Source organism: Penicillium chermesinum (genome assembly GCF_028974085.1).
Source record: "Penicillium chermesinum strain IBT 19713 chromosome Unknown utg000007l:1.0-2695246.0:1.0-2697696.0, whole genome shotgun sequence".
NCBI classification, from domain to species: domain Eukaryota; kingdom Fungi; phylum Ascomycota; class Eurotiomycetes; order Eurotiales; family Aspergillaceae; genus Penicillium; species Penicillium chermesinum.
The window spans coordinates 1664393-1686112 of NW_026695317.1; the positions used below are offsets into that span (position 1 = coordinate 1664393).

Genomic DNA, 21720 nt, shown 5'->3' on the forward strand with positions numbered 1-21720 from the left:
CTATTCATTTGCCTCGCAATTATATCTTTCTTGGCTTTTCATGTTATCGCTAGAAGCTTAGGATTATCACACTACAGCTTTCCTACGGGATTTTTAGTACATGTATGCAGAACAATTATCTTATCTGGTAGCCGGCCGTTTAATTGTTGACAAATGAGCCGAATTTTGTTCTCTCGAGTCATTTCACTGGCGTCAATTGATGCCCTCTTGATTGGTTATTCTTATGAAACAGCTTAACTATATTCCCTTCCAGCGCCTTTCTATTGATCGCTAGACGCCCGAGACTTCCCTCTTCCCAAGTGCCCGCTTCTATCTCCTTCCATATTCTGACTACTCTTTCTCGGGATTTTGTAGATATTTGCGCGTCGTCTCAACAATATACTCCGAAAACTGGTCGGGCCCAGAAACGTACGGGAGATGCATACCCCGCAGCAGCTTCACATTAGCGCCGATCTTCACAGCCGTCATGATATTATCGAAGAAAGCCCCCGTAGGCGTCGACGTCCCAATTGTCCAGTCAATAGGCCGTTGCTTCAAACCCTCCAAATTCCCGACTGGAGTCGAAGGCTCCACAGTCCCGGTGTAGCCGCGCGCCCAGCGAATGCAATTCTTGCGGATCCTTGCATGCGCCTCGTCCCCAAGAGCATCCCACGCGATCGGGTTGGCGGACAGCACCCGCATCCACATCAGGAGCTCGTTGGTCAATTGCTCGTCTTCTGCCTTGAGCACCCGGTCGAGGACACTAAAGGTCCGCGTCGGGGCCTCATGGGCATGGCGTTTAGAACGCGCTCCGGGTAGTCGACGACCAGGGCCAGGATGGTCGACGCGCCTGCGCTGCTGCCGAAGAATGATGCCCGCTCGATCTTCAGCGCATCGAGAAGCGTGATGACGTATTTGGCCAGCGCTTGGGCGGTGACTTGCATGTAGGACTCTGGTGGGGCGTTGGCGCTCCGCGACATGCCTGGCATGTCGAAGGTTGTCACGCGAAACTCCTTTGTCGCGGCTATGAGTGTGAGCGCTTTGTCGTACACTTGACACTCGCCTAGTGCGTCAGGAACGAGGACAATGTCGTGGCCGGAACCCTCTTGCTCATAGTACCAGTTGATCCCGTCAGGGGTGGTGACATTACTCCGGGTGCGCATCTTTCATGTGGATGTGGCTGGTTTGGTGATAGAATTCGGGAGGGCCTATTTGTCTGTAGTCTTGATTTAGGGGACCTTCGGGATCGCCCTTGTATGCATTTTAGTCCAATAGGGGTGGGGGGGGCGGCGCAATACATCCTAGGCGAATATCAGGCACCCATGCAGGCGAAGCTATTCCCTAATTGGCTGCACCAATTGGATGAAGTACGCGTTACAGGGTTCTAACCCCGGCTGCCAGGTGACCCTAACATATCAAAAGGCCATTTCTGATTTCACTTACTACGTTTTTGCGCAGTATAGTGTGAATACAACTGATTTCCAATTATAGGAATCATTGGGTTGTTGGGATAGTAGACATTGCATTTGGGACAAAGGACAATCACCGAGGCTAAGGAAGAAGAACAAAGAAAGGCAGATGTTATTAGTTCTAGCTAGGTATACGAGAGCGAGGCATATATTAAACCTAACGGGCGTGCCACAGTTAGTGGGAAATGGCCAACGGGACACTCACGGAGTATGGGCTGAGATAGCCTGTCGAGTTTGGTTTGATTAGCCTCAGACCCAGTTGACACTGATACCTAGTGGCGATATTCCGGTAATCACTGTCTGCCTGGGGATTGATGTTCTGAAAGCGACAAGTTAGAAATTTGCTCTGTGAGTCGATCAAGAGAGGATGATCTTCTAGATTGCTTTAAAGTCTGTAATTCATCAAGTGTGGATTGTAGGATCCTACGAGACACACTGCTTATGTTCGGATGCGTACGCACAATGGCACCCATATGCTGAAGCATTGAGCGAGCCATGTCATTTGGAGTGGGTTCCGTGCGAGCTCTGACTACATCAATCAGGTGCTCGAGAAACTGAGGCGCCTGTGGCTCTCGAACCACCCGTTTCAAGCTGCTTGAAATGATTTCAACGACCTCAATAGCGGCTTGGTGGGACCACGAATGAGTAGATAGCTCGGTAAAGCCATCTTCCAATGGTCCGCCATGTGGTGGAGACTGAGCGTTATGCAAGGCTGCTACTGAAGCTTTTTGAAGAGGCTCATGGAGATTGGCGGTTTGAGAATAGAAAATGTCGGTATGGACAGGATGTCTACTAGTAAACTGTTGATTGCTGTTGGGAGCTGTGGAAGTCTCTGCTTTTTTACTGTACATTCTGAAACTTACTAGTAGTTGCGCTGGTCTGGATAGCGTTGGGAGTTTGTATGCTAGCTACAAGAGCTTAGCTGTTTCGATTGAGAGACTGGTGTAATGCTGCACTTAACTTGAGAACCTCGAGACCTTATATAGCCATTCCTTCGGGTCGAGGTATACTTGACTTTCAGCTGGACAAAGGCTGTTATAAAGACATTTTTTGTGTCACAAAACCGTTGTTCTCTTTCGTAATATCATATAGATGTTTTAGCTAACAAGGGTCTTTACATGGTTTCAACCACCATGAAGTGCATTGAAAGAATAAGACTAGACAGAACTAGGCCAATAAAGCCATTCACAAGTTCGAATACAGCCATGGATAGCTGCAGTCGAGACAGGGCAAAAAGCGCATTACAGCTCCAAGGTCATTCAAACACTAATTCAATCAACCTTGATATTCCCCAAACCAAACTCCCCCTTCAAGGCAAAGGTGAGAAGGTTACACTCATGGGTTTCCCCTTTCCGAGCTTCGATTTCTTTCACATTCCAACTCGACATTATATATCTCCCGGATAAATATTTCTTGTCTCCGCTGGACAGCCAAACCGCCGTACCGCCCGGCAAAAGCGGCGAATCATTCGCGTACGGCATCAGATAAGGGACATCCAAAGTCGTATCCGTTCTGACAACGCCTGGATCGAGGACAAAGCTATTGATGTTAGGGTATTCGGAGTTCAAGTAGGCAGTGAACTTGTTGACTGCAGCATTCGAGGTAGAGTAGGGCCCAAGGACCGGTGGGACCCCCTGAGATGGCATCGACGTGATGCTGATGATTGTGGTCTGTTTCGCGGGAGTGGCACCTGTCTCCTTAACAAAGGCCTTGGTGACAGTAAAAATAGCCTTGACGTTCACAACCTAGGCAGCGTCAGCGTGGGTCCTTCGGCAAGGAAAGTGATGCTTCTCACCAGAGTATTCCACCACTCTTCTACACTAGCCTTCAAGTTGGGCTTGACCGGTCCAGCGACACCAGCATTGTTGATCAATACCTGCGGAACTCCAAGCTCGGCGGTGATCTCCTGGAAGGCCTTGTTCCCGGCAGCCTCGTCAGTAACATCAAGGGGGAGAGAAAGCAAATTAATGTCAGGGTTGATTTTTTTTGATAATCTTCTCTGTCTTCGCTAAGCCTGACGTTGAGCGGCCAATGAGCGCAATGGCAGCGGGGTTGCCCTGTGCGAATGAAGTTACGAAGCCCTGTTCCCTCATCCCGAGGATCAGATGATAATTTTCGACAGTATAAGACATCTTGGGCATAGAACTCTATGGGCGTGATTGAATTAATCACTACCTTCTGACCAATTTCACGAGTTACTCCAGTGATGACGATGACTTTGACCGTCTGTGCGAGCTCAGGGCGCGTGGGAGTGATAGCTGGGTATGGCTGAGTATAGCATTGGTGTGTAAAGGCAGTGCCCTTAACATTTGAGAGTTGGTCAAATTCAGACATGGTGATGCTGGCTTTCGAGATATAAGGGATGCAGATGAAGAGGGAAATGGGAAGGGAGGGTGAAAGCATTTATACGATGGTCGGGTGAGTTTGCTAACCCTAAATCCGGAAGCAAATGGGGGCAAAAATTGCCCGTGGTAGAACCCCTCGGTCTCCCCATTTAGCCACTTTTCTAACTTTAGAAAGATTCAGGGGATCTCATCTCTAGGCACTGAATATATCAGAGTACGGTGATTCTGTAAACGAAAGCAGCCTTACTGGGTTTCAGGTTACTGGTATATCACCGCAGATCTTTAAGGCTAGTCTCCGACTAGATCACAGGAAATCGTGGTTAGTTGCGCTAGAGAAAAGTCTTTGCTAGGATAATTCAATGTCCATACCGATCCTTGACGGCCCTTCTCGTGATCTGCTGGTGGCAGCGCGTCGCCAACTGAATTGGATTATCTTACTATCATCCTCCATCTATCTTACCATCCTTCGTACATTTAATCTTGAGAAACGTCCTTGCCTTTGGATTTCAAAGGCAAGAATAATAATGACTGTCGCGGCTTGCACAGTCATCGTCCCTGGTAACAACCTGAAGTCCATGGACCGCAGCACAAATTGAGGGGGGAGATTGCAGTCAAGATACCGGACACCGACTCCGTAATACGAAAGAAGTCAGATTCGAAAACTTTGTCCATCAATTGAATTGCATTCAGGGCCATCATATCAATACCCCTTCTGTTGGCGGCGCGAATGCTGTGGTCGAGGTCAGCTGGGCTGATCCCATCGACCCCATTTTGTCTGCCAAACTGGAGACGCGCTTACGCTACGAAATAGAGATGTAAGGCTTTTCACAGACCCAGCGACCTTCTCCCAGTGTTACCCTTGTCTTGCTTAGATATTCTGATCTAAAAATTCGGGATCATACGTCACTTGACTAATAACAGCCGGCTAAATTGAGGGGCTGGCATGCGCCAAGTACATGGGCCTGCGACGTGGCGACCTGGGACGAAGAAAAGTTAGCCATAAAATTTAAATTTTGTAAGCTCAGGATAGTCTCAGCAAAAGCAGCTAGCAGATCTTCTCTGTCAAATCTCCCAATTCATCTATATTTCTTTTGTTGTGAAGAGGGCGGATCCGCGGCTTATGAGGCTTGTGTAGGAAACACCTCCAAGCAGAGTACAATGGCGGCAATGGTGTAAAAAGTGGAAACTTGCACAGCAGATCCGGCGACGTATCTATCTGATTTCAGCAGCCTGTTAGCAATGACCAGACTAATGCAACGCACTGATCAGATCAGACACGCAACCCTCTGTAGAACACTTGAGGGCCACCTGGAGAAACCCCATTATCTCTCTAGGTACAGACTCCTCCAGGTCCCTTCATTTATCAATCTCAAATAGCTATCATGTAGTCTAGTGCTAGTAATACTTGTAATATTCTGATGCATATATCGTTCCAGTTAAGTCGGTATGAACCATGCCCCGATAAGTGCCCCGGGATACACGGTTCAATCTGATGGTCACTCTGAATGCCAAGGCAAACGTCATTTGAATTCCAGTTTGCTAGTAGTAGGAGACATACCCCTTGCATCCCATATCTACCCGTGCTTGACCGGATAGTCAGGATAAAATGCCGTCTCAGCTTTCACATTATCTGGCTAGGTACATTATGATGAGGTTACAATTATCATCATGAGGACCAAATATTAATCAAGATAAGAGTCATGTATTCCGCGTATATCAGTGGTATAAAGTGTGCTAAAGAGACGGGAAAATGAAAAGAACGCAGCCGAACAACTCCATCTTAAGAGAAATGAGAATGCCAAAAAGGCCTGATGAATCGGAAGCCAACGGTTCCGATTGCAGAATCCAACCGACAAGACAACGCATGTAGCCTCATAAGACCACAGGTCCGAGCCTCCAGAATACACTCGCGGTTAACGCCAAAATCTGATAGCAAAAAGTAAGCCGAAAATCTAAAGCATGAAGCCAGTTCATCTTTAGCAGGAGCAAAAAGAGACACAATAAATCTCATGGAGATATCGTCCGTGCCACAGTGCCCATTCGTCACATGGACGTCCCAGACGGCATGAGACAATCTTCAGGTCTTGAGTACGTGGGACAGCTCAACCCAGGGAACTCTCAGTCTCGATATATTCTTTAAGCCGTGGTCCCGATTAAAGGGTGACGCTCTCTAGATCTCGCATAACGACGGCCATTTGTGCCCTCTTTGCAGCCTCCGCGACCAAACTGAAGTCCTGCAGGAACGGCGCCGTCGCAGTTGGCCCCCCCCAGACCGTGGACTTGGTGTGGATAGATATCGGATGGCTGCTGGGTAGAGGGAATGGCGTCCGATTGAGGGGCGGACTCGGTGGTCACAGGCCGAACGGCCGGTATTCCAGCCGGTGCCGAGGTATTGAGCGCTTGGGCAAGAGGCTGAGCCTGTGACATGGCGGAGTGGGCAAAATCAATGGATGCGGATTGTATCGGAGCAGTAAGAGGTTGGGCATCCGAGTTTGAAGAGAGAGCAAATGGGTGAGGTTGAGCGACTGCGCTGGGGAGATTTGAAGGTGTCAAGTTGGAGATGGGCGCAAAGGGTTGGGCGGGGGACTTGGCGGGATGGGGTGTTCGTGTCGAGTCCATCAGGAAAACGACCTGGCTATTTCGTAAAAACAGGGCAAAGGAGGGCAAGAGGGCAAGGACGGTGGCAAAGGGATTAGACTTTCCCGGGGCGGGGACGGGGGGGGGGAGGACTTTTTCGAATCGTGGGGGGTATATCCTGGGGTGATCCTGCAAGGGTCGTGATGCAACAACTGTGAATGATGAAAGGATGACTGGCCGAACCGCCCCACGAGGATCGACGATCAGGGGGAAGAGGAAGGGAGTGATTATAACCTTAGGGGGGGATTGTGCAAAGAAGATCGAGGAAGAAGAGAAGAACCGAAGGAGAGCACGAAAGAGGAATTGTTCTCCAAATGGGGACTTGACAGTTCGATCCAAAAGATTTATCCAAGGATTTACCCGCGCGGTAACAAAACCGTATCTCCACAGGTCTCCAAACAGTAGCCGTGGTAAATTACGGAAATACGGTAAGAGCCGAGGCATGCGATTTCTTTCGGGGGTGATAACCTGTGGAAATGTGATTATCGAGTAAAGGCGTCATTGGCCGCCACATCACATTCTGAACCTATGGGTGGCCTGATTGGGATTGTTGCTCGTACGCAGAGTAGCTGTAGCGCGCAAAGTACAGCCAGACTACGGTATAGAAACCAGACTAGTCTCGTTCGGACGACCGGCTCCTCCAAGAGCCTTCGGGTTTCGGGATCGTCGTAACTGCAGCATGGAATACAACCCACTCCATGAAATACCTGATCCGGATGGCTAAGCATTTCCCGATAACCTGGTATCAGTGTCGGTCGCCGGGCCACCTCGGACCGGTCACGGAAGTAGTCCGGTACAGACTACGGAAACAGACTAAGAATATCGTCGTTCAACTAGGCTCCTCCACCGGCGCAATGTCAATACTGTCAGGCAATGCTCCGTGGGACTTCAATTTCCACTTCTCCAGGAACCATGACTGTATTTTCCAGCGTTTGGAATCCCATGGCTGATAACGCCCATCTGGTTCTTCGTACTTGCAAAAGGCCGCATGTCTTGCGTAGATATCTAGCTTTAGGTCCCAGAGATTATATTTTTCGGGTGTGCAAAACACATCATGATCACCCGCTCGCGAAGGAGGGGGATTGGGATCAGATCCAGACTGGCGTGGTGGGAGATGAGAATTTGGGCCATGGTCGGTTGGAGATGGAGGGGAATAGATGTATTAAGTGCCGATGCCACAAGGTCTTGTGGTCTGTCGGCTGGCCTGATAGACCTAAAAAATGGAGAGATGTAGTTTGCGCGACAGTCTACTAGCTGTAGCAGATCGAATCCGAGGATCACAGCATTGGTGGACACAGCTCGCCAGATCGTGTCCCGGGGAGTTGACAGATTGTTCATCAGCGGATCAGCCAATGGTATGATGTTCGCGTTCCCGGGCGACGCGCTATTCAATTCATCTGAATTCGCTCCTGCAGATGCCTCTAGCTGAGAAGTGGACCCATTTGAGGACGGCTCGGATGGCCGGGGCGCCAGTTGTCGCGCGCCTCTTTGTTTGGCGGCATTTTGTCGGGCTGCTTTGTGTCTCTCCCCTATGTGTCTCCTTGTTCAGTATTTATGTCTGGGAAGAGGAAGATCTTCACCCACTCCAAGCTTTTTGCGCCGCCTTATTCTGCTCTCGACGAGCAGGTGTGACGACCCGCTTTTTCGGACGTGGAGGAGGCGCTGATGTTGGCTTTTCCTCGGCGCAGGCAGGGTCGTGGATAGCTAAGTGCAACATGTCTGAAGAGGGGGGAATTAACACGAGGACGTAACAGGCGGTAATACTATGAGGAACGTTACCTCGAAGGCGAGGAAATTCTTAACCCCGGCTCGTCCGATAGAGGCGATCGTAAGCCACATAAGCCAATCTGGCTTACGCCCCTGGGCCAATCAGAGCACACGAACTATGTCGGGGAATAGCATCTGAGAATATTCAACCTCATACCTTCAGATTGCGTTCAAAATATAAGTAGGGAGGACATCCCGCGACGAATATCTTTCACAAAAGGTTTTATCAACACTTTATTGTGGCATCCTACTGGAAAATGTCTTCAGAGAAAAAAAATCATCGCAGTCGTCGGTGCAACAGGTACCCAAGGTTCATCTGTTGCTCGAACGTTCTTGAGTCTCTCTAACTGGCACGTCCGAGCTCTGACTCGCAATCCAACTTCCGACAAGTCTACTGAGCTCAAGAGCCTCGGTGCTGAAGTTGTGCAAGCCGATCTAGACGACAAAGGGTCACTCGAAGCAGCATTTGCAGGGGCCCATGCGATCTTCCTCAACACGGACTTCTGGCAGCCCTACCGGAAGATTATTGCGACAGGAGCTGATCCTGAGGCAAGTGGGAAGCAAGCATATGAGATTGAAGTGAACCACGGCAAGAACGCGGCCATTGTTGCTGCCGGTATTTCCACCCTCCAACGCTTTGTTTACTCAGCTTTGGGTCCCATGAAGGCTGCATCTGGTGGTAAATACCCCCACTCACGTCATTGGGAGACGAAAGCCAGTATTGTCGAATACATTCAAGCAGAGCAGCCGGAATTGGCCAAGAAAACATCTTTCATCTATATCGGGGCATACATCACCAATCGTTTCCTGTATCCAAAGTTTGATGCCGAGACCAAGGAATTCTCATATGTGATTCCTGGAGGAAAGGATCTTCGGATGCCAATCATCGATACTGCCAAGTCGACGGGTCCCTTTGTGAGGACATTAATTGAAGATGAGGAGGCGGGGACCAAGCTTCTGGCGTACGATGACTATCAAACGACTGGGAATGTTGCCAAAACATTCTCCAGAGCTCTTGGCAAGGAAATCAAAGTCTACAACGTGGGAATGCAAGAGCTTCATGAGAAAACAGGTGCGCCTTTGGAGGTCCTCAGTGGACCTGCTTTCTTGAGTGAATTCGACTACTGCGCTGGAATATCTAATGTAATCGAGCCTGATCAATTGAAGAACCGCCCGTCGGCTCCAACATTTTCGGAATGGCTAAGTGGTCATGATGTGCTCGAGCTGATCGGGTTGAAAAAGTCAAACAATTGAGATGGGAAAATCGATCCTTTGAGCAAGAAAACGTTCTGGCGATGTTTCCAGAAAGCGTCGTTTCCAGGTATCTTTAAATTGCCAAGGTGTGCTAGACGATCTTCGTCAATATGTAATCATCCTTGTCGAACGAGTTTGTCCCTCTCACCCATTTCCCCCATGGTTTTTTCTTCGTTTCCAGGTTCGTTTTGTTGTACTGAGCAGGAGGTGTTCCGCGGGCAGCAAGTCCAGATTCGCGAGACTTGTTCATTCTGGCTGCGGCAATCCGTCTAATCATTAGACAGACGATAAGCAATGCCACACCACCGAGGAAGAGTTTGAGGAAGAATTTGAAGAAGACCAAGATCCATTTCAAAAGCGATAGAGTCACAGACTTCAAGATCGGTCGGAAAAGTTCGATAAAGCCATACGCGACGCGAACGTAGAGAAAGCCGAACCAGAGTATGACAAAGCAGGCGCGGGCGGTTCGGGGGCGATCCATGGTAGTGGGAAGATCGGTAGAATGGGAAGAAGCAGTGAGGATAGAACTTCCGAATGTCAAGAGTGGGAGATGAAGGAAACCAAACCGTGGAGAAGGCGTTCACAGTGTTTCTACTCATTGATATACACTTCCGCCTCAGGCACCAACTGATAAGTACAATCGATAAGCCTAAATTTTCCCCAGGACGCGGGGTTATGTTCCAACTCCCTCCAGATCCCACAGCATGGCCGACGACGATTTCGAGACTGGGGACCTCTTCCAGGACCCAGAAGGATTCTATGAAAAGGATCCTGAGCCTACATTTGCCGAGTATGAGATGCTCTCTGGGCAAACAGTGCGCGTGCGTCTCGTGGGCAGCCACCCACTCTACGTATGTAATTTGGGGCAATTGTGTAGTTGGAAGCGAAAGTACCGACTAACCGCCTGTTTCTCAACAGGGAAATCTACTCTGGAATGCTGGTCGCATAAGTTCCACCCACATCGAAGAACGAGCTGATGAGCTGGTCCGCGACAAAGATGTCCTCGAGATCGGCGCTGCAGCGGGCGTACCTAGCATTGTCAGCGCGATCATGGGAGCGAGGAAAGTCGTCATGACCGACTACCATGACCCAGACCTCGTTTCAAATATGCAGTATAATGCCGACTTGGCAGCTGACCAGATTCCCAAAAGTGACACATCGTCGCCGCGGCTAGTAGTGGAGGGATACAAATGGGGGAATCCAGTCGAACCACTGCTGGCGCACATCTCCCCGAGTCTCGCCAAAAGGCTGATGGCTTCGATCTATTGATCATGGCGGACGTGGTCTATAGCTGGCGTGAGCATGGAAATCTTGTGAAAACCATGCAGGAGACACTGAAGAAGGACCCCAGTGCCGTTGCGTTGGTTATCTTCACGCCATACGAGCCATGGCTGTTGCCGCAGACAGAACGCTTCTTCCCGCTGGCGGAGCACGGAGGATTCACCGTGACGAAGATCTTCGAGCAGCTGGTAGGCAAGGTGTTATTCGAGGACGATCCCGGAGTAAGTAACTTGAGGACTGATTTGTTCAATATTTGGCTAATTGTTGGCTCTAGGATGAGAAACTGCGTCGGACTGTCTTTGGATATGAGCTTCGATGGTCACCAGAGCAGCTGAGTGGACAAACTTAGACGATGGTTTATATTGGTAGATACCCTTGCATTTGCGAAAAGAAAAAGTACATAGACAATGAATCTGCTGCGGCGGGGTAGATCGGTCACTGGTCTACTATCCCAGTTCTACCTCGATTTCAACATGCGAAAATATCCTCCTGAAAACATGAACGTCCGTTCACTATTGACGTAGATGAAAACTTGAAAAGTCCAAGATATCCGCTGTAAGAGCGCAATCCCTCAAATCTATACACCCCGCCTGAGTCACATGCCCAACCCCTCGGGAAAAAAAAAAGTTCACCGCACCCAAACAACCCACGCAGTCTACGATGCCGGTAAGTGCGCCCCTATTGCTTGAGGAACCGCATTCTAATCAGAGTCTAGCTTATAATCTTAACCGGATATCCATGCTCGGGCCTCAGCTACCGCGCAAAGCAGCTCGCAGCGCTCCTCGAAACGACCCAAGATGAGCTGTTCGCATCCACCGAAACGACCGCCGCCCTGAAGTCTAAATTTAAAGTCCACATTGTCCCATCACATGATAGCTCGCACCCTCGGACAGTCTACGACCATGCGCGCACAGAGAAAGAAGCGCGCGGAGTCGCCTATGCGCGGGCAAAGCGGGTGCTCACACGCGACAGCATCGTGATCCTGGACGGCATGAACTACATCAAGGGCTGGCGGTACCAACTCTGGTGCGAGGCAAAAGCAGCTAATACAACATGCTGTGTGGTGCGATCAACTTTACCGATTGAAAGGGTCGAGGGCTCAATGGCTAACCAATCGCATATACAGGTCCACGTCGGCACCCCAATCGACCAGTGCGTCGCGAACAATAACAGACGACTAAACCGCCAGTCTACATCCCAACCAGAACCTCAACCCCAACCCCTAGCCTCAGACTCCGCGCCCAGCCCCGATCTTAACCAACCAACCCCTTCATACCCAGACACCGAAGAGCCCTATCCTCCCGAGCTCCTTGACAACCTAATCTTCCGCTATGAAGAACCCAGCACCCACAGCCGCTGGGACAAGCCCCTCTTCACCGTCCCCTGGGACGACCCCGCGCCCCCAGTAGCCGATATCTTCCACGCTCTCACCGGCGTAGCCATTTCGCCCGCCGAGCCCAACCCCGCCATCTCCTCGCTCACCGAATCCCTCGCCTCCAGCACCCTCTCCTCCGCTGCAAGCGTCACCACCGCTCGCACAGGCTTCACGCGCGCCGGCGGCACTGGCTCCAACCGCCCGCGCATCATCCCCCACCAAGCCACCGTACAAGCCGCGCCCAGCGACCCCACGGCCCTCAACACAATGGAGAAGCGCACCACCGCGGTCGTCAATGCCATCCGCGCATTCACGCAAGCGACCCCATCCGCGGAGGTCGCACTCGCGCAGAGCGACGATCCCAATGGTATCTCCATACCGGTACCGGATGCCGAGACGAAGGTCTTTGTGCCGGCGCACGTGGCTGCGACTGGGACGACAGATGAGCTTGCAGGTGCCGGGGGTGTTTTGGCGGCGCCGAAGCTGCAGAGGTTAAGGAGGCAGTGGATTAGTCTTAATCGGCGGTATGTCGGGCATGGGCATGGGGCTATGCAGGGAGGATTGGCGGCGGATCAGATTGGGGATGCGTTTGTGAGATTTTTGAATTCGACATTTGGAAACGAGAGGGACTAGGGTGTGTAGTCTTGTTTTGACTCGAAGGGAAGTAGGGATATCTTAAAAAGTTAGAAGGAAAAAGTGGGTTCAGGCTCTGTGTCCATCTCATTTGTGTGGGATGTGTGAGAGGTTTGGGTTGATTAGCCTTTGCATATAGATGGTTATACCATAATGAAGTCATGATTTATAAATTTTTAGCGCAGAACGAAACAGAGACTTCTACTTTCGTTTTTTTATTCTGTTTTGTTTACTGAGAAAGATGTTTTGATAATATTTTCCATTGCAAAAACCAAGCTGAAACAATACTGCTGTCGGATACAAAAGTTCAATGAAACAAGAGCAAAAACAAAGCCACACATTCTATATACATCATGTCTAATTCCTCCTCCAAGTCGAGACAGGCTTCTATGCCTTTTTGTCTCTGAATCCCAACCCAGTAAAGGGCAGGTAAAAGGGCCATGAAGGCCGAGCCTATTTTTCCAAGGCCAAGTCAAGGTTTCGCATGGGCGAAGACTCTAATTCCGTGGGGTAAAATCCGGCTGGAATGCCCGGTTCCAGTGCAGGTCCTTCGGAGTATGTCAATTCGCCAAAATACCAGTATCCACGCATAAGATCAAGCCAATCCTAGGACGGGGAAAGTTCCGCAGGTTTGTGCAATTGATTAAAAGCAAGGCTGTCCATGGGGGGAATTTTGGTCGAAAACGTCCTTTCCGGTGTTTAAAAGCAAGGCAACGCAAGGCAATCCTGGGTATGGCTGCAAGGGAGCCAGAGGATAGCGACCTTTGGATGGGATGATGAAGCAGCGAAGCAACTGCAAACCACTTTCTTCGACTTTACAAAGACCGTGATTTACAGATCCCCTGTGGAAATTCACACGGGCGAAAGTCCGTTGGGGAGGTGGGAAGCAACCTGGCTGGCCTCGATATGGCGGTAGCTCAGACCGAGAGTGTAGAGTTCCTGGAGACTGGCATTGACCTTCTCGTGCATCGAAGTATCCTGGGGGGGTGATCTTCTCCAGCTCCGAGAGGAGGCGGGCGCGGCATTTGAAGTAGTTGTGCTCGGCGGTTCGCAGGCGCTGTCCATGCTGGGCGGTGTTGGGGGTGGCCTTGACCGAACCGTTCTGGGAGTGGATGGAGCGGGTGCGCTTCATGGCCGGAGCAGGAGTAGGGCCGGTGACTCTTCTCTTGCGGATTCCACCCGAAGTATCCTTCTTCTTGGGGGCCGGGCCGGTGGGGGAGGTCTCAGGGGGAGCTGTGGCGCTCCGAGGTGGTGTAGTCATGCACACGGCGCATGTGGTCGAAAAGGTTCCATCTACGCGGGAATCCATATCCAGGAACAGAGCGTTCGCATCCTTCCCACAGGCAAAGGTGGGGGTTGTCGCCGTGGCCGTGGAGTCCATGGGCTTCACGCTCGTGGCGGAAGAGGCATGCATTTGAGGAGAAACGCAGCTGGGCATCCATACAGGCGGGGACCTTGCAACGGTAAGGCTTTAAGTGGGAGTCCAGGTATTTGCTGTGTAAGAAAGTCCGGGTTAGGTTTCGGTCACGTCTTGCCTTGTCATGGGATACACATACTGATAAGCGCACTTTTGCGTGGTAGGCGGGTGGTTGCATGGCTTGTCTCCATTGGCAAAAGGGCAGTAGTACTTTCCATCACTATGGGTGGGGAGAGAGTAGTATTGGTGCTCCCGGGGGTTACGGGCCTCAGCACCATCCTTGGATCGTTGGCGAACCGGCTCTCGCGCGGGCAATGGAGAGAAGAATTCCTCGGACTTAACCTGGGGCTGGGCGCCCGACAAAGTTCCACGGCGAGCTGGCTTGGAAGGTCGAATAGTCCTGTTTGATTTTTTTTTCCCGTTAGATCATGTTGGAAATGGCGTCTTTTCTCCGTAATCCAGGCTTACCTGTTGGGGTCTTTGTCGCTCAAAGGGGAAGCATTTGGGAACAGGGGTTCCGCTGGGTTGATTCCGTGGCTACCAAGGGGTGAGGTGTATTCTCCGATCATGGATTCATCGGGGGCCATGAATGAAGGAAATCCGGGATGGGAACATGAGGAAGTAACAGAAATATCATTACTGGCTTCCGTCAGTGGGGGAGAGACCGGAACGGTCTGGAAAAGACTTGAAGAAAGCTGGTCCAGGGTTGTTCCAGGATAGTGAGCTTCAGGCATCATGCTCCACGTATCGTGACCAAGGAAGTGGCCGTCCTCGGTGCTGTGTGCTACTGAGAGCGCATCATCTGGAGTGCTGGATTGCATTCCAGAGGCATCGTGATCCATGGCAGAGATATCAACGAAAGAGTAAAAATCCCGGGGCATTTCATTGTGGTCTTGCAAGTCAGAGACTGCTGGGAAGTCCATGCTTGGGTACATCACATCGTTGGGCCCGACCGTTGGGGTCATCAAGGGCTGCGATAGTGAGAAAGAAAGCATGTGCACCTGTGGGGAGTCCTTGGAAGAAGTGGCCTGCTCGAGAGATTCTGGGTTCAAGTTCCAGTCTTTCATGTCCTGGGGAATTCCGTGGCCAGTGGAGACACTGGAGCACAAGGATGCGGAATCCTGGCTCGATAAATCATCATCCTGGTGGGTTCTTGAGGCCATATTTGAGAGTCCTTGGATCATGTGTCTTGGCTGAGAGAGAGCGACACGCTCGGAGTCAATGCTAGTCCTTGAAGACATTGTGTGGAGTGGTGTGAACTGTTGGGGAAAGCATCATCAAGTCAGTAATCTACATCGTCGAAACGCTTCAACTGGCAAAGCAAACAAAAAAAAAACAAAAAAAAAAGGACAAGAAATGGATCAAGATAGTAAAGAAAAGCCAATATGAAGAGAATCCAGGTCCAAGTTGGGATTGTCGAATCCTAGTCCATGTTAGTTCAAGTAACAGCCCGATCTCTCGAGACATCGGACGCACCAAAGAAGTGATAGTCGAAGTGTATTTCCTTGGCGGGCGCACGTGCAGGTTGACGTATGGATGATTTTCCTTTTGGTCGAAGATGGGGGGGATCCAGGTGGGAGTGGCAGCGGAGGCCTAGTGCCCGGAGTGATTTGTCGATTTTATGTCCATAAGAGGCGGGGTCCTAAGTCAGCAGCTGGAGGATATCAAGCAGCATCGGATATCCTTGTGGTCCTTGGGGTTCATATTTTCGTTGATTCAACACGCGGATGCATGAGGTTCCAGTTCAGTCAGTTCCTCTGAGAAAATGAATAAGATCGTATTCCATGTCGAATATGAGCATACATTAAGCTCGAGTCCATTGGAGTTCCTGGGTTCAAGTTCTTGTATTGTAGTCCATGTGGAGGCTTCGAAAAGCAAGGCCATAAAGTTCAAGTAGATCCAGGGAGTAGAAGTATAAGTCCAGAGTAAACAGAAAGGTCCATGGGATTCAAAAGGCCATTGTATAATCCAGGCGGTAATAATCCAACGACTCCACACCAGGTTTGGGTGGAGGGTAAAGGTATCCAGGGCAAGTAGACGTCCAGGGCAGGTATAATCCAGTGGCAGTAAAGTTTCAATCAAGTGTGTCAACATAAAACAGCACTCGATGAGTCCATTCCCCGGCGACCGGCGCCGGGATCCAGTGGCAAAGATGCATTTATCTTTGATCGCCAAGAGGCAAGAGCACTGTCCAGACAAGTAGTCATGGTCAAGCAAGCTTCCATGGGGCCATGGGTTCCGAGGTAGGCTGTTGGTATCCAGGAGAAGACAGGAGGTATTGGCAGTACAGGTCCAGGTGCTTGGCAGAAACGAAAGAAAAAGAGAGAAAAAAAAAAGAAGAAAAAAAACAAATAGGAAAATGTGGTGGGGGGGCTACCTGATGAATTTTTCAGTCGGGTGAAAAGACGCAGACTAAGAGAAAGCCTGGGGAGAAAACAAAAGCAAATCCTGTCCAGGGAGTATGGCAAAATAGAAGATCCTTGGGATAGAAAGTAAACCAGGGAAGAGCTGTTGGTGTGGTTTGGTCCTATAGTCCAGATGTATAGGGAGGGGTATCAAAAGTGTAGGATCAGAATGAGATCAGAGATATATCGTCAGATTGTGTGTTACAGAAGGAAGAGAAACTATTCGAGACTATCGGGGATCAGCAGGTCTTATGAAGAGCCGGGAAAAGGGGAAGAGCGGGACAAGCACAAAAGGGGGCGGGGACTCAAACATGGCGTGTGCCAAAGTCGCATAGCGCAGCATCGTGTTGGCACCAGCGAGAGCCAGTCAAGGCCAGTGATGACGGCTGACGGTGATGGTGGATGCAGATGTGGATGATTGGAGTTGGCAAGTGGACCAAGAGTGGGACCATCTGAGTGGCTGAAAGGACGCGCATGTCAGTAGCGGTGAGACGGCACGGTGTTTCGGCGACTTGGCTCTCCACGTACTCGTCCTTCATTGGAGGAGGAGCAGCGCTGACGCTGCAGGATGATGTCCCGTTTCGACGATCGGCAGAACTGCTGAGCGCGTGGGCTACGATTGTTTGGCCGACAGTTGTCCACGGAGAACTTGCGGGACCACCACCTGCATGGCACGAATGACAACACGTCTACTTCGCGTGGCAGCGTACAGGCTAGAGGTCGAGGCTACAGGAAACAGGACAACGAAGACATGAAAACAGGGCAGATTGGATTTGTGCTATTTCAATGGACAAACGGATCCGACTGTCCGGGCCGGGGCGAAAGCCCCACGTTGGGCAGCAATGCAGCATTGGGCGACCAAAAATTGAGATCCTTGGAGTCTGTGGATGAGAAGGGTCAGCCACGGGAAATTACAAACGATCACAGAACTTTTCCAGAAGAATTCGACAGTCAGGTAAAAAGAAAGATGGATAAAGGTTGTCGTTCAACGATCCGAAGATCTCAGGTGAACTATGCTTATGGTAGGTTTGTTCATCACAAAGGTCGAGGCCCAAACACGGACTTTGCAAAAGGATAAGAGAAGGAAATTCAAAGTGAGGCGGCTTACCCTGTGGATCCACTGACACGGTCTCCCTGGTCGAATGTGAGCTATAGCGCCATGCTCTATTGCTCTGTTGCGCTATTAGCAGCAATTGGCGGAGAGAAGGAAGGTGAAAGACATCTGTTGCGCGGATTTTGTGCGTGTTGTCATGTGACATGTTTGCGTGGTTTGGCTATTGCCCCATTCGGGCATAGTATCAACGCTACATCTACCCTACAATACACTTCCTATCATATCAACCTTGATTCTGAGTCCTTGTGGATGTTATAAATCTATCATGAACTGGACAGGAGGTCAGCTGCATCTCCATTCGAGTCGGTCCGGTGTGCTGTCCAAAACACAGCGACAAAACTTTGCAAGTACCCGCCAGTTGGCTGGCAGCAAGCCGTCTCCACCGAGACCCTTCAGCGGATTTTCAAGTCTCAAAGAATCGGATGCGAAACGAGATGACGAGGCCCAGCAGCAGTCAGTGACAGAACTTGGTGTTTGCTCGCAGTTTGTTCATCTAGTCATACTGCTTCATGGGTTCATTGACTCGACGCTGACCCATCATTGATGATAGATCTACAGAGCAAAGCGATGCTCGTCCCGCTGAAGGTCCTTCCCTTGAGAGTGGTAATCAGTTAGACCAAATCAAACAGAAGCTTCTTCGCAGATCTGATTGGGCTGTCTTGTCTGCTACACGTCCATTGGCGATTTCATTTCCCCCGCAAACAGAGCGCTTTGGCAAAAGACGGAAACTGACAGGTGCCGATCATAAACGCTTGACCGCTACAAACGGAGAGCACACCCTGCCAATGCTGTTTCAGTCCTATCGGAGAGGCAGTGGTCTTTCCGCTGGACATTATCTGCCAGATGTTCAAATTCGCATCAATGGGCAACTTACCAATCATCCATCATCCCAGTTGATCAATCCCCTGGACGATGGGCCTAGAACCTCACTGTCACCCTTTGGGCCCGTAGAAAGCTTACTAGCAAGGACTACCACAGCCACTCTACAGCAGTCCTCTGCATCTGAACACGAAGCCACTGATGACAAAACGGCATCCATACCCGAAGCCTCTACTCGAACTAATGAATATTTCCGGGATGGCGATGTGGATTATCGCTTGTACCACGGTCACCGGTCTCCTGGAATGGTCGAACGAGTCTCATGTCACAGTAATCGGGGGTTCTACCCACTCCATGGCACCCACGGGGCCGACTTGTGTGAACCCGGCTATTCGAGAATCGGCACTCCTCAATCTCGCTAAAATTGCTGGACAAAGAAATGACATGAATGCGGCATACGGCAAGCAGAAAAGAATATGTTGTTCAATGGCCGAAGCTCGTCTCGGTCTCAAGACTAACGAGACTCTACTTCTTAATATGAACTCCCAGACCTATCAGACTAATACAATCTCAAGCTTACTCGATTCATCTATGAAACTAGGAGAACTTTCAATGCAATATTCCCAATAATCTAGTTTTGTTAAGAGTCAAACACACTCACTACGGAGTTACCATAGGTGGCTTTTTAGCAGCATGTAGAAACATCAAGCTGCTGTGGCCTTCTTAAACATAGAAATCTCAGTTATAGTCTCAATCGGGGTAAAAAGGCAACTGGTGGAAGGGGCGAAGGGAGGGGGCGCGCTTTGATGATGCTGTCTCTGAATGCGTTTACTAAAGTTCAATATGATGTTCCCGGTCTTGTTCTAGTAAAGCCAATCCTGAACGTTTGGCTCTTCGTCAGGCCTTCGAAGTGGACGGTTCTCTGACCAGATGGGGGTCTTAATGACATGGTATGCCGGTTTGTGGGGATCTCAAGTGTTCGATAAATATGTATATATCGTCTTTCTCTAGTCTCATCATCATCCATACACGGGATGAATCAGTTGGTACTAACCATCTGGAGGCCAAGGCCTTGAAATGCAGCTTCGATCTTTATTGCACAGGCGGAAAACTAGCTGGGAATGCCGCACATATTCCACCGGCCAAGCAGTGGTCCTTGTAAGATACGACGGGCTTGCTTTCATCGGCCCCTGTCGTTCATTAGCGGGGAGAGATTCGGTCACTACATGTACTACTGGTGCAAGAGACTATAGAGTCAATAGTTCACGCAACAAATAAAGCTCCAGCTATTATTTCTGGGTATATAGCATGGTTGTATCAGGACGTTGTGGATGAACAATGGTGTAGAATGTTCGTATATATAGTGGTGAAGGTGCTGAGAATTGGTAAGGCAACACGACAGGACAATAAATAAGGCTCAGGAATCCTCCATAAATATGAATTAGCTGCATGGTGTCTTGAAGTAGTCAGATCGTGTCAGTTTCAACTAGGCCTATGGTATCCTCTTGATTGGGAAGTGCGCGGAGAATTAGGTCTAGTTCTCCTCTTCACGTGCTGATAAACCCCAGCTTTTCATCTCCAATCCCCAACCTCCAACCTCACCTCACCTGAACACCCACCAGCACCATGCTGTCCCTCGTCCCAATTCTGGCAATGGTTGCCACCCCAGCAATCTCCGCCTCTATCAGCATCACGCCGCCCGCCCAAACCACCGAATTAACCCAACTCCCCCTCGTAATCTGGCACGGCCTCGGCGACGACTTCGAGCGCGAGGGTCTCTCCGAAGTAGCTTCCCTCGCAAACCTCACCAACCCTGGCACCCACGTGCACATAATCCGGCTTGCAGAAGATGGCAACGGCGATCGCCAAGCCACCTTCTTCGGTAACGTAACCTCCCAACTCGAAACTGTCTGCCAGCAACTCGCCCTCCACCCCGTCCTCCGTGACGCACCCGCAATCAACGCCCTGGGCTTCTCGCAAGGCGGCCAATTCCTGCGCGGCTACATCGAGCGCTGCAACCAGCCCGCCGTGCACAACCTCGTCACCTTCGGCAGCCAGCACAACGGGATCTCAGAGTTCGAATCCTGCAAACTAGGCGACTGGTTCTGCAACACCGCGGAGGCCCTCCTGCGCGCGGGCACATGGCTGGATTTCACGCAGTCGCACGTCGTCCCTGCGCAGTATTTCCGGGACCCGGAGGAGCTGGGCCCGTATCAAGAGCACAGCAACTTCCTGGCCGATATTAATAACGAGCGCGACGAAAAGAACCCAGAGTATAAGGACCGGCTGGCGACGCTGAACGCGTTCGCGATGTACATGTTTGAGGAGGATACGGTCGCTGTGCCGAAGGAGAGCGCACACTTTGCGGAGGTGAATGCTACAAGCGGTGTGGTGACGCCGTTGGAGAAGCGGGCGATTTATACGGAAGATTGGATCGGGTTGAGGGCTCTTGGGGAGGCAAAGAAGTTGTTTTTCCGGACAGTGCCCGGTCAGCATATGCGCCTTGAGGATGAGACGCTGAAGAGCGTTTTTAAGGAGTTTTTTGGCCCGCTGCAGACTCAGGTCAGGGCTGAGAAGCCGCGGCTTCTGGCGCAGGGTAAATAATTGCTATGCTTTCGCCGTGGTTTTTCCAGTTTCGTATCTTTGGGGGCCGTTTCAGTAGTGACCTTTTATGATATCCCGGTTTGTATTTTCTAGATCTGAGCGCTGAGCTGATTACTTGATGGGCTGGTCCTGGTGGATTGCAATTATTTGGTTACTCCGCATTATATATGGGCACTTGCATAAGATAAACGAGCCTATAGAGTGGACCACCACAAGGATCTTTTCGATATGACACCATCTATTTTTTTTTTACCTTCGTGGTTGTGTCTATAGGCAAAGAAACTAGATACAGAATCCTCGAGAACGTAAAAGCAGCAGGTTTGACATCCGGACGCTGCTTCGTTGGAGGAAAGTTTGAAGAAGCGGGTTTTTGAAAGTATAAGCATATGCAAAACGAAATAGATGAAAGGACGAAAGGCCAGGTAGTACAGAGGGACTCGAAGGAAGTCAGCCGAACGAACGCAAGGGCGATTATCAGGGCCCGATCTTCAAAGAGGGGATGAAACGATATGAGGAAACTAATACAGAGTTGAGACAAAGGTCTTGGCCAGTAATTACAGCCAGCAACTGTCCAAAACAGTTGATGGATGAAAGGGAATTTTACATCATGTACAATGCGGA

General features: G+C 50.3%; 13 protein-coding genes across 13 annotated transcripts; 5 read left to right on the forward strand and 8 right to left on the reverse strand.

Moving 5' to 3' along the window:
- Positions 1 to 330: 330 nt before the first annotated feature.
- N7468_009355 (uncharacterized protein) lies at positions 331 to 687 on the reverse strand (the record flags this gene model as incomplete). Its single annotated transcript, XM_058478651.1, has 1 exon — positions 331 to 687. The coding sequence occupies one exon, from the start codon at positions 685 to 687 to the stop codon at positions 331 to 333; it is 357 nt and encodes a 118-aa protein (XP_058326981.1).
- A 14-nt stretch (positions 688 to 701) lies between these two features.
- N7468_009356 (alpha/beta fold hydrolase) lies at positions 702 to 1142 on the reverse strand (the record flags this gene model as incomplete). Its single annotated transcript, XM_058478652.1, has 1 exon — positions 702 to 1142. The coding sequence occupies one exon, from the start codon at positions 1140 to 1142 to the stop codon at positions 702 to 704; it is 441 nt and encodes a 146-aa protein (XP_058326982.1).
- Positions 1143 to 1741: 599 nt separating this feature from the next.
- N7468_009357 (uncharacterized protein) lies at positions 1742 to 2299 on the reverse strand (the record flags this gene model as incomplete). The annotated part of the gene is made up of 1 exon (XM_058478653.1): positions 1742 to 2299. The coding sequence occupies one exon, from the start codon at positions 2297 to 2299 to the stop codon at positions 1742 to 1744; it is 558 nt and encodes a 185-aa protein (XP_058326983.1).
- A 420-nt stretch (positions 2300 to 2719) lies between these two features.
- N7468_009358 (SDR family oxidoreductase) lies at positions 2720 to 3782 on the reverse strand (the record flags this gene model as incomplete). The annotated part of the gene is made up of 3 exons (XM_058478654.1): positions 2720 to 3193; positions 3244 to 3378; positions 3468 to 3782. The coding sequence occupies 3 exons, from the start codon at positions 3780 to 3782 to the stop codon at positions 2720 to 2722; spliced, it is 924 nt and encodes a 307-aa protein (XP_058326984.1).
- Positions 3783 to 5929: 2147 nt separating this feature from the next.
- Positions 5930 to 6874, reverse strand: N7468_009359 (uncharacterized protein; the record flags this gene model as incomplete). Its single annotated transcript, XM_058478655.1, has 1 exon — positions 5930 to 6874. The coding sequence occupies one exon, from the start codon at positions 6872 to 6874 to the stop codon at positions 5930 to 5932; it is 945 nt and encodes a 314-aa protein (XP_058326985.1).
- A 1321-nt stretch (positions 6875 to 8195) lies between these two features.
- On the forward strand, positions 8196 to 9451 carry N7468_009360 (NmrA/HSCARG family protein; the record flags this gene model as incomplete). Its single annotated transcript, XM_058478656.1, has 2 exons — positions 8196 to 8258; positions 8465 to 9451. The coding sequence occupies 2 exons, from the start codon at positions 8196 to 8198 to the stop codon at positions 9449 to 9451; spliced, it is 1050 nt and encodes a 349-aa protein (XP_058326986.1).
- A 91-nt stretch (positions 9452 to 9542) lies between these two features.
- N7468_009361 (uncharacterized protein) lies at positions 9543 to 9932 on the reverse strand (the record flags this gene model as incomplete). Its single annotated transcript, XM_058478657.1, has 1 exon — positions 9543 to 9932. The coding sequence occupies one exon, from the start codon at positions 9930 to 9932 to the stop codon at positions 9543 to 9545; it is 390 nt and encodes a 129-aa protein (XP_058326987.1).
- Positions 9933 to 10155: 223 nt separating this feature from the next.
- On the forward strand, positions 10156 to 11081 carry efm7 (putative nicotinamide N-methyltransferase Nnt1; the record flags this gene model as incomplete). Its single annotated transcript, XM_058478658.1, has 4 exons — positions 10156 to 10302; positions 10370 to 10611; positions 10656 to 10953; positions 11007 to 11081. The coding sequence occupies 4 exons, from the start codon at positions 10156 to 10158 to the stop codon at positions 11079 to 11081; spliced, it is 762 nt and encodes a 253-aa protein (XP_058326988.1).
- A 311-nt stretch (positions 11082 to 11392) lies between these two features.
- Positions 11393 to 12740, forward strand: N7468_009363 (putative RNA polymerase II Elongator complex associated protein Kti12; the record flags this gene model as incomplete). The annotated part of the gene is made up of 2 exons (XM_058478659.1): positions 11393 to 11398; positions 11448 to 12740. The coding sequence occupies 2 exons, from the start codon at positions 11393 to 11395 to the stop codon at positions 12738 to 12740; spliced, it is 1299 nt and encodes a 432-aa protein (XP_058326989.1).
- Positions 12741 to 13383: 643 nt separating this feature from the next.
- On the reverse strand, positions 13384 to 15398 carry N7468_009364 (putative C2H2 finger domain protein; the record flags this gene model as incomplete). Its single annotated transcript, XM_058478660.1, has 3 exons — positions 13384 to 14209; positions 14297 to 14557; positions 14626 to 15398. 3 exons carry the CDS (start codon positions 15396 to 15398, stop codon positions 13384 to 13386), a joined length of 1860 nt encoding a protein of 619 aa, XP_058326990.1.
- A 1469-nt stretch (positions 15399 to 16867) lies between these two features.
- N7468_009365 (uncharacterized protein) lies at positions 16868 to 17101 on the reverse strand (the record flags this gene model as incomplete). The annotated part of the gene is made up of 1 exon (XM_058478661.1): positions 16868 to 17101. The coding sequence occupies one exon, from the start codon at positions 17099 to 17101 to the stop codon at positions 16868 to 16870; it is 234 nt and encodes a 77-aa protein (XP_058326991.1).
- An 840-nt stretch (positions 17102 to 17941) lies between these two features.
- N7468_009366 (uncharacterized protein) lies at positions 17942 to 18917 on the forward strand (the record flags this gene model as incomplete). Its single annotated transcript, XM_058478662.1, has 2 exons — positions 17942 to 18159; positions 18227 to 18917. 2 exons carry the CDS (start codon positions 17942 to 17944, stop codon positions 18915 to 18917), a joined length of 909 nt encoding a protein of 302 aa, XP_058326992.1.
- A 1204-nt stretch (positions 18918 to 20121) lies between these two features.
- N7468_009367 (palmitoyl-protein thioesterase family protein) lies at positions 20122 to 21099 on the forward strand (the record flags this gene model as incomplete). Its single annotated transcript, XM_058478663.1, has 1 exon — positions 20122 to 21099. The coding sequence occupies one exon, from the start codon at positions 20122 to 20124 to the stop codon at positions 21097 to 21099; it is 978 nt and encodes a 325-aa protein (XP_058326993.1).
- Positions 21100 to 21720: the final 621 nt, after the last annotated feature.